The sequence below is a fragment of the Musa acuminata genome, chromosome BXJ1-1 (genome assembly GCF_036884655.1).
Source record: "Musa acuminata AAA Group cultivar baxijiao chromosome BXJ1-1, Cavendish_Baxijiao_AAA, whole genome shotgun sequence".
Classification (NCBI taxonomy): domain Eukaryota; kingdom Viridiplantae; phylum Streptophyta; class Magnoliopsida; order Zingiberales; family Musaceae; genus Musa; species Musa acuminata.
This window is the reverse complement of record NC_088327.1, coordinates 10,214,417-10,227,875: the sequence shown is the minus strand read 5'-3', so window position 1 is coordinate 10,227,875 and position 13,459 is coordinate 10,214,417. Positions and strand designations below refer to the sequence as shown.

Sequence of the window (13,459 nt, the reverse complement as noted above, 5' to 3'; positions counted from 1 at the left end):
CCACCAACCACTTGCTCTTGATGTACCATAAAATATTGAACAGGTCCATGAAAATCCACTGGCGGAGGATGCTCGATAGCAGTCCATAGACTTTTCTTTGCTTGTATTTATACTGTTCCGAAGGGTCGAATAATCCTATTAGTAGTCTGATGTCGTTATGCGTTCCCGACTTTGCAGCATGTGACGTCGATCGCAGCGAAAGATGGGTGTGTGGTCACTAAGGCCGCCTGTTGATGATGCAATCAAAGTTCATCCTTGTGGATCCAAGTTGTGAGTCGATTGTTTTGCAGAAAAATTATACAGTGATCCAATCAAATAATTTTTTTAAATAAATGATTGACTGGGAAAAGGTCAGCTTTCTTGCACCTCATCGCTCAGTCAAGAGGAAGCTTCATTTTAGGCTTTGGTGTTTCCGTAACATATCATTTGTCCAAGCTTTTATCTGAAGAGTACCTCTCTGCTAGTGTGCAAATCGAGAGATGGGTGTGCTGTTAGGGTATCGCTTGTTCCAGCTGTTGATGCTGCCGCTAGTGGGTGCAGCGGCATCTGCAGCAGCTGCACCGAAAGGCTGCCGAACGAGATGCGGCGAGGTTGACGTCCCCTACCCTTTTGGCATCGATCCTAACTGTTCGAGGGAAGGCTTCTCACTAAATTGCAGCAGAACGGCTGAAGACCACGAGAAACTTTTTGTGTTAAATGTCGAGATCGTCAATATCTCATTGCCACTAGGCCATGCACGCATGCTCGGTGAAATATCGTGGCAGTGTTACAGCGCTCGCACCAATTCTACCGACAACAGAACCTGGTCTCTGGATTTCGCCGACAAACCATACAGATTCTCCGACGACCTCAACAAGTTCACTGTGATCGGCTGCGACACCCTCGCCTACATCAGGGGTTTGAAAGGGAACGGCAGCTACCGGAGCGGTTGCGTGTCTTCGTGTCAAAACGAGGTGAGTTTGGACAACAGGTCATCATGCTCCGGCATCGGCTGCTGCCAAACCTCCATTCCCAAGGACCTCACATACTATGAGGTCGAGTTTTATTCAAATTTCGACAGCACGAGCACCTGGAACTTCAGTTACTGCAGCTATGCCGTATTGTTGGAGGCGAATCAGTTTGAATTCCAAGCATCTTACATCACAATGACAAATTTCTGGTCCAACAGAAACAGCACGGTACCTTTGGTGGTGGATTGGGCGATCGGAAACGAGACATGCGAGGTTGCACAGCGCGACATAACCTCCTACGCCTGCATCAGCGAGCACAGCGAGTGTTTGAACTCTTCCAATGGTCCTGGGTATCTTTGTAACTGTTCGAGTGGCTACCATGGCAATCCTTATGTCGCTCATGGCTGCCAAGGTCTCTTCTCCTTCTGGGATCACCTTGCCTTTTTGAGTTTTCACGATTGTTTCTGATATTTCCGAACATGTCTTAATTGCAGACATCGACGAATGTTCTGATAAATATCGATATCCTTGCCATGGCATCTGCCAGAACCTGCCCGGTAACTACAGTTGTTTCTGCCCGCGAGGTACATATGGTGATGCTTTCACTGGAACATGCACCCACACCCAACACCAGAAACTCCCATCATCAACGAAGGTGGCTATAGGTAAGAGTCTTTTTTCCACCATGACTTTTGATGCCAAGTGTTACAAATGAATTCTTTTGTTCCCTTTCTTTTCATGAATTTTATTTATTGCTTCAAATCCTTTGAATCTGTCTGCACTATAGACTAGGTGTATCTTATAGAGAGTACTAAAAAGAATAGCCTGGTTCAATCTTATATTCTGTTGTCTTGTATCATCTCCAAGTAGCTGATGAATTTTTGATCGTATTTACTTGCGAAAGATCAATAATATGTTAAATTCAGATTTGCCAGTACTGCTTTTATCAGCATAGATGGAACCGACTCCGGTTGCAGAACCTCAAAGAACTTTTGTGATTAATAAATCTCCTTATTTATCCCTCTTCTTCTTGAAGGTCCTTAATTTTTATTTTTTATTTTTCAACTTCAACAATGAGTTCAGACCTTTGGCATCATCGTGATTGTGAAAGCAAGAAAGTCTTGAAGACTTCTTCAAGTGTTTCTTCTTCTCCCCCAGGGAAATCCAACTTGTGTGTTTATACCTGCTAAAAGTTGCAGGTCTGTGATTCTTGTATCTGCATGGACTTCGAGTATTCTAGTTATGTAGCTTAGCATAATGCTTGCGCAGAAGAAAAGCAATAATAATAAGCACCATTAAACCAGATAATGTGCATAAAAGGTAATTTTTGTTTCTCTTCCTGGTTTTAATTGGCCTGAAAATTTCTGAGATACAGGTACTGGCAGCGGCTTGATCTTTCTACTAATATCCGGCATGTGTATCTATGTGATTCTTCAAAGAAGAAAATTCATCAAGATTAAGGAAAGATATTTTAGAGAACATGGAGGTTGGATATTATTGGAAGAGATCAAGGCTAAAGAAAGATATTTTAGAGAACAAGGCCTTGCATTTAAGATATTTGCCAAAGAAGAATTAGAAAAAGCTACAGAAAAGTATGATCCGAACCGAGTCCTTGGCAGAGGAGGACAGGGCACCGTTTACAAAGGAGTCATGGAGGACAGTCGTGTCGTTGCCATCAAGAAACCCAAGATCATTGATGAGAGCCAAAAGAATGAATTTGGAAAAGAGCTGCTTATTCTGTCGCAGATCAACCACAAGAACATAGTTAAGCTCTTGGGTTGTTGCTTGGAAGTGGAGGTTCCGATGCTGGTTTATGAGTTTGTCTCGAACGGGACCTTGTTCCAGCTGATCCACGACAACAACAGTGCATCTACCTTTTCCTTGGCCACTCGCTTGAGGATCGCTCATGAGTCTGCCGAAGCTCTGGCCTACTTGCATTCATCGGCTTCGCCTCCCATCATTCATGGCGACGTGAAGTCTTCCAACATCCTTTTAGATGAAAACTATACAGCAAAAGTTTCTGACTTTGGAGCTTCGAAGCTGGTTCCAAAAGACGAGGATCAGTTTGCTACCTTGGTGCAAGGGACTTGTGGTTACTTGGATCCAGAGTACCTCCAAACCTGCCAGTTGACAGAGAAAAGTGATGTTTATAGCTTCGGCGTGGTGCTTCTGGAGCTGATGACCCGCAAGAAGCCAATTTATTTTGAAGCATCTGAAGAAGACAGGAGCCTCGCATCATGTTTTATTCTGGCGACGAAGGAGAATCGACTTATGGAGATCTTGGATGATCAGGTGAGAAACGAAGGGGATACGGAACTGATTCGAGAAATGAGCGAGCTCGCAAAGCAATGCTTGAAGTTCACGGGAGAAGAAAGGCCTACGATGAAGCAAGTGGCGGAAGAGCTCGACAGGTTGAGAAAATTCAAGCAGCACCCGTGGGTACCGCAGAATCTTGAGGAGATTGAGAGCTTGCTCAGTCAACCATCGGTTGACCATGAGACATATTATCATGGAATTGAAACCACTACTAGCTATAATCCAGAGAAAAGATTGGGATTGGACATCGAATATGGAAGATGATGATTTGGTGCATCCTCAAACTCTCTGGTTCTCGAGGCTTCTTGATGCAATCTTGAATTGATGCTGCTGCTATGTATACTTGTGATCGTGTGTGTTTGTGCCAGTGTATAATAGCGAAGAATATTTATTAATAACTACAGGTAATCTCTGTCATTTCCTTGCAGGAATATGTTGTGTGTAAGAATAAGGTTATCCCAATAAATATTATCATTTCAAGCATTTTGCATTGATTGTGGAGCTTTTATCATTCAGGAAATGTTCCATGATCGGCTGACCTTGTTGTCGCCAACCATGTCTGAGATATCATTATCTAGTCTAATAATTGAGATTAAAATGGTATAAAGAGTCCATGTTCTTTATATATGTCCATCTGATCTAGTTAAGCATTAGCATGAACAAATATACATTAATTGCCACCCGTTTAATATGAAAATATGTATTATTTTGTGATCGGCTCTTAGACAAGCTTTCATAAGTTTATAAAAGTCCATAAGCATAAAAAACTAATAAATTTATTTTTATTATAGTTGTTAGCTTTCGATAATCCATGTGAAATTTCTAAGATGTAGACATCTTTCCATAGCCTCCTTCCTGTAATTAATATTAGAAATATTTCTTGACTTTGATCCCTTTAATGATTAAATTATATAAGACGGGACATGATGAATACATAAAATTAAAAAAAAACTAAAATGTGAAACCCATATCATCCGATCCTCTTCTATAGTCGATAATATCCTATTCCGAGCATTAATAAATTATTTTACAAATTATTTTTGATTTAAAAATATTTTTTTATTATAATAACGATAGTCTCCAATAATTTTTATCATTACCACATACACATCCGACTAAATAATAATATCTTTATTATATATATTAGTTTATTTTTGGGTTGATTAACCTATTATTATTATTTTTATACTTTTCATAATAAATAAAATAAATACCGTCTCAATTTTTCCAGCTACAAATACATGCAAATTAAGGGACGTGTGCGAGAGATTGAGCCGGGCCGACTCCCTCCAAGATTTATTGAACCGCATGATGGAGCCGGTTTAGGTCTCTGGTAACATTCGTTGTTGCAATCGTGCGTTCGTCGCCGCGGTCGAACCCCGCTTCATGACGCGTGTAGCGGCATCGCAAGGACGACATCCATCCTTGCGATCGTTTGTGCCCGCCCGTACCTTGGGAGCTTCAAGAGTCCAACAACGCCCCGTGAGGTCTGCTGGTCTCCTCCTCTCCACCGATAAAGCGAGAACATGACAGACAGACAGGCTAACGAACAAACAGGAGATGGGCGCGTCCTCTTCCGCCGACCACGGAGGCATCTCGGAGCAACAGCAACGGCAGGAAGAGGAGGAAAACTTAGCTGCCGCCAATGGCTTCCTCCCCTCCCTTCGCAATGCCTTCTCCAACCTCTCTCCGCCCTCCTCCTCTTCCGTCCCCCTCGCTTCCCTCCATGTACTGCTGCTGCCTACCGATCCACAACCCATGTGACAACTGACCCTCGATTCTCCCCTCTTCCCTGGACGTGCAAGTTGTTGTGTCCGAATCCTCGCCGGTGCCGTAGCACTTCCCTGCCCTGTCGAACAATCTCGGCGCAACCCTGGTCTCGCTCTTCTTCCCCGTTGCCGATGATCGTGCTGACGGTCGTATTGATTGGATTGGCTTCTTGAGCGGCTACAAGCGATGCTACGGCAGGATGCCCGTCTCACGATCCATCAACGAGCTATACAGATTGTACGCCGCCCTGTCCCGGGAAGCCGGAGCGCCTTGCGGCTTGGAGTTCGATCCCGATGCTGGCGACGATGATAAGGTGGGCGGGTCTCTCTTGCCGGGAGAGGTGCTCATGCTTTTCTGGATCTGCTGGGTCATGGGGCATTCTTCGAGGATCGCGAAGATGTCCAGAAACGCAGAGGATCCTTTGGTGCTCCCTGACATGAGCCATTTGGAGATGAGCACATTTGGAAGATGAGCACATTTGGAGATCGGATGTTTTGGCGGTCGATAAGGGTGTTTCTGCGCAGAAGTTTCAGACGTGGGTCTTGACGACAGCACCAGGCTCGGCGAATTGTCTTCCGAAGTATGTCCAGGATAGGATCCAAGCTTGCTCTTCTTCGAAGGTACGTGAAATAATTCTCAATCATTCCATGAACTCAGGTAAACAAAGGAGTTGTTTATCTTCATGAGTAAGATGGTTTGTTCCTAACGTACCAAAACTTGCAGCAACTTTGTGAGTGTCAATTAGGCACAGGCACTGATGTAGCATAAGGGCATTCCTCCAAAGAGATTTGTTGAGAACTATTCACAAGAACTTAAGAAAAAGAAATTTGCATGCATTAAGCTAATGTCAGGAATTTGGTTATGGAAGTGTTAGGGTCTACAAGGGATAACACTGATACTGAGTTGAATTCATTTGCGAAGAGGATTTAGGAGACCAGGAGGCAAAATCATTGACTGACAACTTGAAAGAATGCACAATCAGAACTATATATTATTTTTCACAATCTAGTGTAAGTGTTAGTACATTGTTGGATGGAAGAATTGCTTCAATTGTCAGGTTGCTGTTAAATAAGCAGTTGCGAAAATAACTTGTTCCAGCTGTTGATGCTACCGCTAGTGGGTACAGTGGCATCTGCAGCAGGTCCCCTGCCTGGCTGCCCAACGTGATGCGGCGAGATTGACGTCCCCTACCCTTTTGGTATATGTCCTAACTCTTTGAGGGAAGGCTTCTCACTAAATTGCAGCGCAACGGATGATGGCCTCGAGAAACTTTTTGTGTTCAACGTCGAGATCACCGATATCTCATTGCCACTAGGCCAGACACACATGCTCAATGAAATATAGTCGCAGTGTTGCAACGTAAGCAACAATTCTATGGACTACAACTTCTGCTCTCTGAATTTGGTTGACACACCAAATAGATTCTCCGATGTCCACAACAAGTTCACTGTAATCGGCTGCGAGACCCTCGTCTGGATCGGATATCTTCAAAGGGCCAGAGCGGTTGTGTGTCCGTGTGTCACAACGAGGTGAGTTTGGTCAACAGCTCATGCTCCGGCATCGGCTGCTGCCAAACGTCCATCCCCAAGGTCCTCGCATACTATGAGGTCTGGTTTGATTCAAATTTCAGCAGCTCGAGCATCTGGAACTTCAGTTACTGCAGCTATGCCGTATTGTTGGAGGCCAATCGGTTTGAATTCCTAACATTTACATCACAACGGACCGATTCTTGAACGACAGCAGCAGCAAGGCGCCTTTGGTGGTGGATTGGGCGATCGGAAACGAGATAGCAAAGTGCAACAGAACCTCCTACACCTGCATCAGTGAGCACCGCGAGTGTTTGAATTCTTCCAATGGTCCTGGGTATCGGTGTAACTGTTCGAGTGGCTACCATGGCAATCCTTATGTCGCTCATGGCTGCCAAGGTCTGTTACCTGTACCAGTCTCTTCTCTTTCTGGGATCTGCTTTCCTTTTCAGTTTTCATGATTTTGTTTCTGATACCGCCGAATATGCTTTAATTGCAGAGATCGATGAATGCTCTGATAAATATCAATATCCTTGCAATGGCATCTGCCAGAACCTGCCCGGTAGCTACAATTGTTTCTGCCTGTGAGGAACTTATGGTGATGCTTTCAATGGACCATGCACTCAACAGCAGAACCTTCAATCATCAGCGAAGGTGGCTATAGGTAAGAGTCTTTTTTCCACCATGACTTTCGTCTTTGTCGAGGATCTCCAAACACATTTGATGCCAAGTATTACAAATAAATTCTTTTGTTCCCTTTCTTTTCATGAATTTTATTTATTGCTTCAAATCCTTTGACCTGTCTGCACTATAGACTAGGTGTATCTTACAGGGAGGACTAATGCCTGGTTCAATCTTATCTTCTTGTTGTCTTGGATCGTCTCTAAGTAGCTGATGATTTTTTGATCCACTCAAGAAAGTGTATTTACTTGTGAAAGATCAATAATATGTTAAATTCCGAATTGCCGGTATTGCTTTTATCGGCCTAGGTAGAACCGACTTCGGTTGCAGAACCTTGAAGAACTTTTGTGATTAACAAAGTCTTCTTGAAGGTCCTTTATCCTCGTATTTTTTCCAACTTCAGTCATGAGTTCAGACCTTTGGCATCACTGTGAACGAGAAAGCAAGACGGCTTTGCTTCTTCTCCCTCGGGGAAGTCCAACTTGTGTATTTATACCTAATAAAAGTAGAGGGAAATAGTATTCTTTAATATCATATTTAATATGATGAGTTATCCACAGTTCTCGTATTGACTGCATTTATTCTAGTTATGTAATTAAAAATAATCCTTTCACGGCATTCAATGGAGAAACTGCAAAAGAAAAAGAACCAAAAAAAAGCATCAAGGATAATAGCAGCAGAAATGCAGAGCATAAATATGTCCATGCTTGTCTTATTGTTACAATGTGCATAAAAATCATAGTTTTTATTTCTTTTCATGATGTTAATTGGCCTGAAAATTTATGAGAGACAGGTACTTGCGATCTTGGATGATCAAGTGAGAAATGAAGAGGATATAGAACTGATTCAAAGAATTAAGGGGCTCACATAGCAACGCCTGAACTTTAGGGGCGAAGAAAGGCCTACAATGAAGGAAGTGGCGGAAGAGCTTGACAGGTTAAAAGAATTAAAGCAGCACCCGTGGGTGCCACGAAATGTTGAAGAGATAGAGAGCTTGCTCGATAAACCATCAGGTGAGCGTGGAATTGATACCATTACTTGCTATAATTCGGCGAAAAGATTGGCGTTAAATTTATTCCCAAACACATCAACTCCCTTGTTTTTATAGTTTCTTGAAGCAGTCTTAAATTGATCGGCAATATATGGTTGTAAATGTCTGATTGTCATTTCCTACTGGATTATGTTTTGAGCTCTGTACAAAGAATATGTATCAGTAACAACAGGAATCTGAGATCTGTACAAATTCAATTTGCAGATCGGACCACAGTCTTGTCCTCGACCTATATTCTCCCGTAATAAGTGGGCTAATTATATATTACCTATCTTATTAATATCATGATCTTTATATTTTAAAAAATTATATTAATTTTTTTTTTATATTTTTAAAAATAAAATAAATAACTTCATTTATGTCATCAGATATTGATAAAAAATATAATATATTTTTATCCATCATTTTTGTATCGATTCAATACGTGTGTCACATGTTATGTTTTTCATCAATATAATTGATAATGTTAGGATAAATAAGATTATTTATTTTATTTTTAAAATTATAAAAAAATTAATATAAATTTTTTAAATATAAAATTATTATATTAATACAATCTAAGTAAGTATATGATGTAATATATAATTAATCTGTCATAAGTCGTTTGTGCGCATAAGGCTACTCTCAATCCTCCGAAATAATCACATTACAGAAAAGAGATGGTCATCAGTATATAAAGTAAGTAAATGCTGTTTGTATTGCAATGACGAGATCGCCCCCCTCAATTGTCGTGTTGTGGTGCTCGTACGTGTCCGTTCCTTTGGGGATCTGAGAGAACTCCTTCCTTCCAAGAGAGCGCAGACATGGGGGCGTTCTCTCCGCCGATCACGATAACCGCCGCTTTTCACGAGCAACGACGGCAGCAGGTAGCGGAGGAATCTTTAGCCGCCTCCGCCGGCTCCCTCCACGCAGCTATGGTCGACCCATTTTGGGCGATGTCGCAGGTTCTTCCCCGGAGCCGTGGATGGGCTTATGGAGAGGCGCCTACAAGATTGTACGCCGCCCTATCGCAGACAGGAAGACGACGAGGGTGCCAAGGTGAGCCATGTCAACCATCACGTTTTAATCGCTAGTTTAGGTAGACTAGTCAACGCCACCAATTGCGACGTCTCTCTGACCAGACAAAGAACGTCATTTCTTATTCATGTCTTCTTCTTCTTCTTCTTTTTTTGTGTTCTGCTTTCACAAAGAAGAATTAATTGAGAAAGAAGCTAACATTAAACAATCATGAATTGGTGTGATAAGTCGCTTACACCATCTCCATCTCAGCCGGTGTCATCCGCGGATCCACCAACCGCTAGTTCTTCTTGTACCATAAAAGATTGAACAGGTCCATGAAAATCCACTTGACGAGGATGGTCGATAGCAGTTCATTGAGTTTTCTTTCCTTGTACTTCTATTGTTCTGAAGGATCGAAGCATCCTATTAAAAGTCAGATGTTGTTTTGCGTTCCCAACTTTGCAGCATGTGGCGCCGATCAAAGGGAAAGATGGGTGTGTGGTCACATAAGGCTGCCTGTTGACATAATCAAAGTTCATCCTTGTGGATCCAAGTTGTGAATCATTTTTTTTTTTTGCAGAAAAATTATACAGTGATGCAATCAAATAATCATTTTTTGCTTCAAATAATTGACTAGGAAAAGGTCAGCTTTCTTGGACCTCATCGTTCAGCCAAGAGGAAGCTTCATTCTAGGCTTTGGTGTTTCCATAACAGATCATTTGTCCAAGCTTTTATCTGAGAGTACCTCTCTGATAATGTGCAAATCGAGAGATGGGTGTGCTGTTAGGGAATCGCTTGTTCCAGCTGTTGATGCTGCCGCTACTGGGTGCAGCGGCATCTGCAGCAGGTCCATTGCCTGGCTGCCGAACGAGATGCGGCGAGATTGACGTCCCCTACCCTTTTGGCATCGGTCCTAACTGTTCGAGGGAAGGCTTCTCACTAGATTGCAACACAACGGATGATGGCCTCGAGAAACTTTTTGTGTTCAACGTCGAGATCACTGATATCTCATTGCCACTAGGCCAGACACGCATGCTCAATGGAATATCGTGGCAGTGTTACAATGTTAGCAACAATTCTACATACTCAAACACTTGGCGTCTGAATTTGGTCGGCACACCATACAGATTCTCCGACGTCCACAACAAGTTCACTGTAATCGGCTGCGAGACCCTCGCCTACATCGGAGATTTCCAAAGCGCCGACAGCTACCAGAGCGGTTGCGTGTCTGTGTGTCACAACGAGGTGAGCTTGGTCAACAGCTCATGCTCTGGCATCGGCTGCTGCCAAACCTCCATTCCCAAGGACCTCACATACTATGAGGTCTGGTTTGATTCCAATTTCAACAGCTCGAGCATCTGGAACTTCAGTGACTGCAGCTATGCTGTATTGTTGGAGGCGAATCAGTTCGAGTTCCTAACATCTTACATCACAACGTACCAATTCTGGAACAACAACAACGGCAAGGCGCCTTTGGTGGTGGATTGGGCGATCGGTAACGAGACATGCGAGGTAGCACAGCGCAACACAACCTCCTACGCTTGCATCAGCGAGCACAGCAAGTGTTTGAACTCTTCCAATGGTCCTGGGTATCTTTGTAACTGTTCGAGTGGCTACCGTGGCAATCCTTATGTCGCTCATGGCTGCCAAGGTCTGTTAAGTCTCGTCTCTTTCTGGGATCTGCTTGCCTTTTCAGTTTTCATGATTTTGTTTCTGATACTGCTGAATATGCTTTAATTGCAGACATCGACGAATGCTCTGATAAAGATCAAAATCCTTGCCATGGCATCTGTCAGAACCTGCCTGGTAGCTACAATTGTTTCTGCCCGCGAGGTACATATGGTGATGCCTTCAATGGAACATGCACCCAACACCAGAAACTTACATCATCAGCGAAGGTGGCTATAGGTAAGAGTCTTTTTTCCACCATGACTTTTGATGCCAAGTATTAGAAATGTCCTTTCTTTTCATGAATTTTATTTATTGCTTCAAATCCTTTTAATCTGTCTGCGCTATAGACTAGGTGTATCTTATAGAGAGGGGACTAATGACAATAGCCTGGTTCGATTTTATATTCTGTTGTCTTGTACCATCTCCAAGTAGTTGATGATTTTTTTTTATCCACATACACAAGAAAGTGTATTTACATGCGAAAGATCAATAATATGTTAAATTCAGAATTGTTGGTATTGCTTTTATTAGCCTGGATGGAACCGACTTCGGTTGCTGACCCTCGAAGTACTTTTGTGATTAACAAAATCATGTTTTTTTTTCAACTTCAGCGATGAGTTTAGACCTTTGGCATCATCGTGTACGAGAAAGAAAGAAATTCTTGATGGTTATGCTTTTTTTCTCTTGGGCTAATTACAAATTATTTTCGAAATTAGTTATCTTTAACATCTCGATCCTTCTACTTTCAAAAGTTATATTGGATCCATATACTTATGAAAATAAAACATTTGATATAATTTCTTCTCATACTATCAACCCTGCTGACTGAAATAACATAAAGTTGACCATAAACATTCTTCTCATACTGCATGGACTTTAGGTATTCTAGTTATGTAGCTTAGCATAACGCTTACGCAGAAGAAAAGCAATAATAATAAGCATCCAGGATTTTATCATAAAAAAAGCAGAGCACAAAATTGTTCGTGTTCGTATTATAGCTTCCAGTAACCACAAAACCAAAATAATATGCATAAAAAACAGAATTTTTGTTTCTCTTCCTGGTTTTAATTGGCCTGAAAATTTCTGAGATACAGGTATTGGCAGTGGCTTGATCTTTCTACTAATATCCGGCATGTGTATCTATGTGATTTTTCAAAGAAGAAAATTCATCAAGATTAAGGAAAGATATTTTAGAGAACATGGAGGTTGGATATTATTGGAAGAGATCAAGGCTAAAGAAAGATACTTTAGAGAACAAGGCCTTGCATTTAAGATATTTGCCAAAGAAGAATTAGAAAAAGCTACAGAGAAGTATGATCAGAACCGAGTCCTTGGCAGAGGAGGACATGGTACCGTTTACAAAGGAGTATTGGAGGACAGTCGTGTCGTTGCCATCAAGAAACCCAAGATCATTGATGAGAGCCAAAAGAATGAATTTGGAAAAGAGCTGCTTATTCTGTCGCAGATCAACCACAAGAACATAGTTAAGCTCTTGGGTTGTTGCTTGGAAGTGGAGGTTCCGATGCTGGTTTATGAGTTTGTCTCGAACGGGACCTTGTTCCAGCTGATTCACGACAACAACAGTGCATCTCCCTTTTCCTTGGCCACTCGCTTGAGGATCGCTCATGAGTCTGCTGAAGCTCTGGCCTACTTGCATTCATCAGCTTCGCCTCCCATCATTCATGGTGACGTGAAGTCTTCCAACATCCTTTTAGATGAAAACTATACAGCAAAAGTTTCTGACTTTGGAGCTTCGAAGCTGGTTCCAAAAGATGAGGATCAGTTTGCTACCTTGGTGCAAGGGACTTGTGGTTACTTGGACCCAGAGTACCTCCAAACCTGCCAGTTGACAGAGAAAAGTGATGTTTATAGTTTCGGAGTAGTGCTTCTGGAGCTGATGACCCGCAAGAAGCCAATTTATTTTGAAGCATCTGAAGAAGAGAGGAGCCTCGCATCAAGTTTTATTCTGGCCACGAAGGAGAACCGACTTATGGAGATCTTGGATGATCAGGTGAGAAATGAAGGGGATACGGAATTGATTCAAGAAATGACCTCGCTCGCAAAGCAATGCTTGAACTTTAGGGGAGAAGAAAGGCCTACGATGAAGCAAGTGGCGGAAGAGCTTGACAGGTTGAGAAAATTCAAGCACCCGTGGGTACCGCAGAATACTGAGGAGATTGAGAGCTTGCTCAGTCAACCATTGGTTGACCATGAGACATATTATCATGGAATTGAAACCACTATTAGTTATAATCCAGAGAAAAGATTGGCATTGGACATCGAATATGGAAGATGATGATCTGGTGCATGCCCAAACCTCTGGTTCTCGAGGCTTCTTGATGCAATATTGAACCATGTATCCTTGTGATCGTGTGTGTTTGTGCCTGTGTAATGACAAAGAATATTTATTAACTTCAAGCAATCTCTGCCCATTCTTTGTTGGATTATGTTGTATGTAAAGAATAAGGTTATCTATATAAATTTGATCATTTCAA

General features: G+C 42.2%; 2 protein-coding genes and 1 long non-coding RNA gene across 3 annotated transcripts; all 3 read left to right on the top strand.

Annotated features, from left to right (window-relative positions):
- Positions 1-283: 283 nt before the first annotated feature.
- LOC135672287 (putative wall-associated receptor kinase-like 16) lies at positions 284-3,749 on the top strand. Its single transcript, XM_065180750.1, has 3 exons — positions 284-1,362; positions 1,445-1,615; positions 2,326-3,749. Exons 1-3 carry the CDS (start codon positions 480-482, stop codon positions 3,528-3,530), a joined length of 2,259 nt encoding a protein of 752 aa, XP_065036822.1. The 5' UTR covers positions 284-479; the 3' UTR covers positions 3,531-3,749.
- A 967-nt stretch (positions 3,750-4,716) lies between these two features.
- LOC108952773 (uncharacterized) lies at positions 4,717-7,404 on the top strand. The gene is made up of 3 exons (XR_010515473.1): positions 4,717-5,656; positions 5,760-6,961; positions 7,062-7,404. It is a non-coding gene; the product is annotated as an uncharacterized LOC108952773 (long non-coding RNA).
- Positions 7,405-8,923: 1,519 nt separating this feature from the next.
- Positions 8,924-13,442, top strand: LOC135672281 (putative wall-associated receptor kinase-like 16). Its single transcript, XM_065180742.1, has 4 exons — positions 8,924-9,332; positions 9,931-10,944; positions 11,037-11,201; positions 12,059-13,442. The coding sequence occupies exons 2-4, from the start codon at positions 10,065-10,067 to the stop codon at positions 13,258-13,260; spliced, it is 2,247 nt and encodes a 748-aa protein (XP_065036814.1). The 5' UTR covers positions 8,924-9,332; positions 9,931-10,064; the 3' UTR covers positions 13,261-13,442.
- Positions 13,443-13,459: the final 17 nt, after the last annotated feature.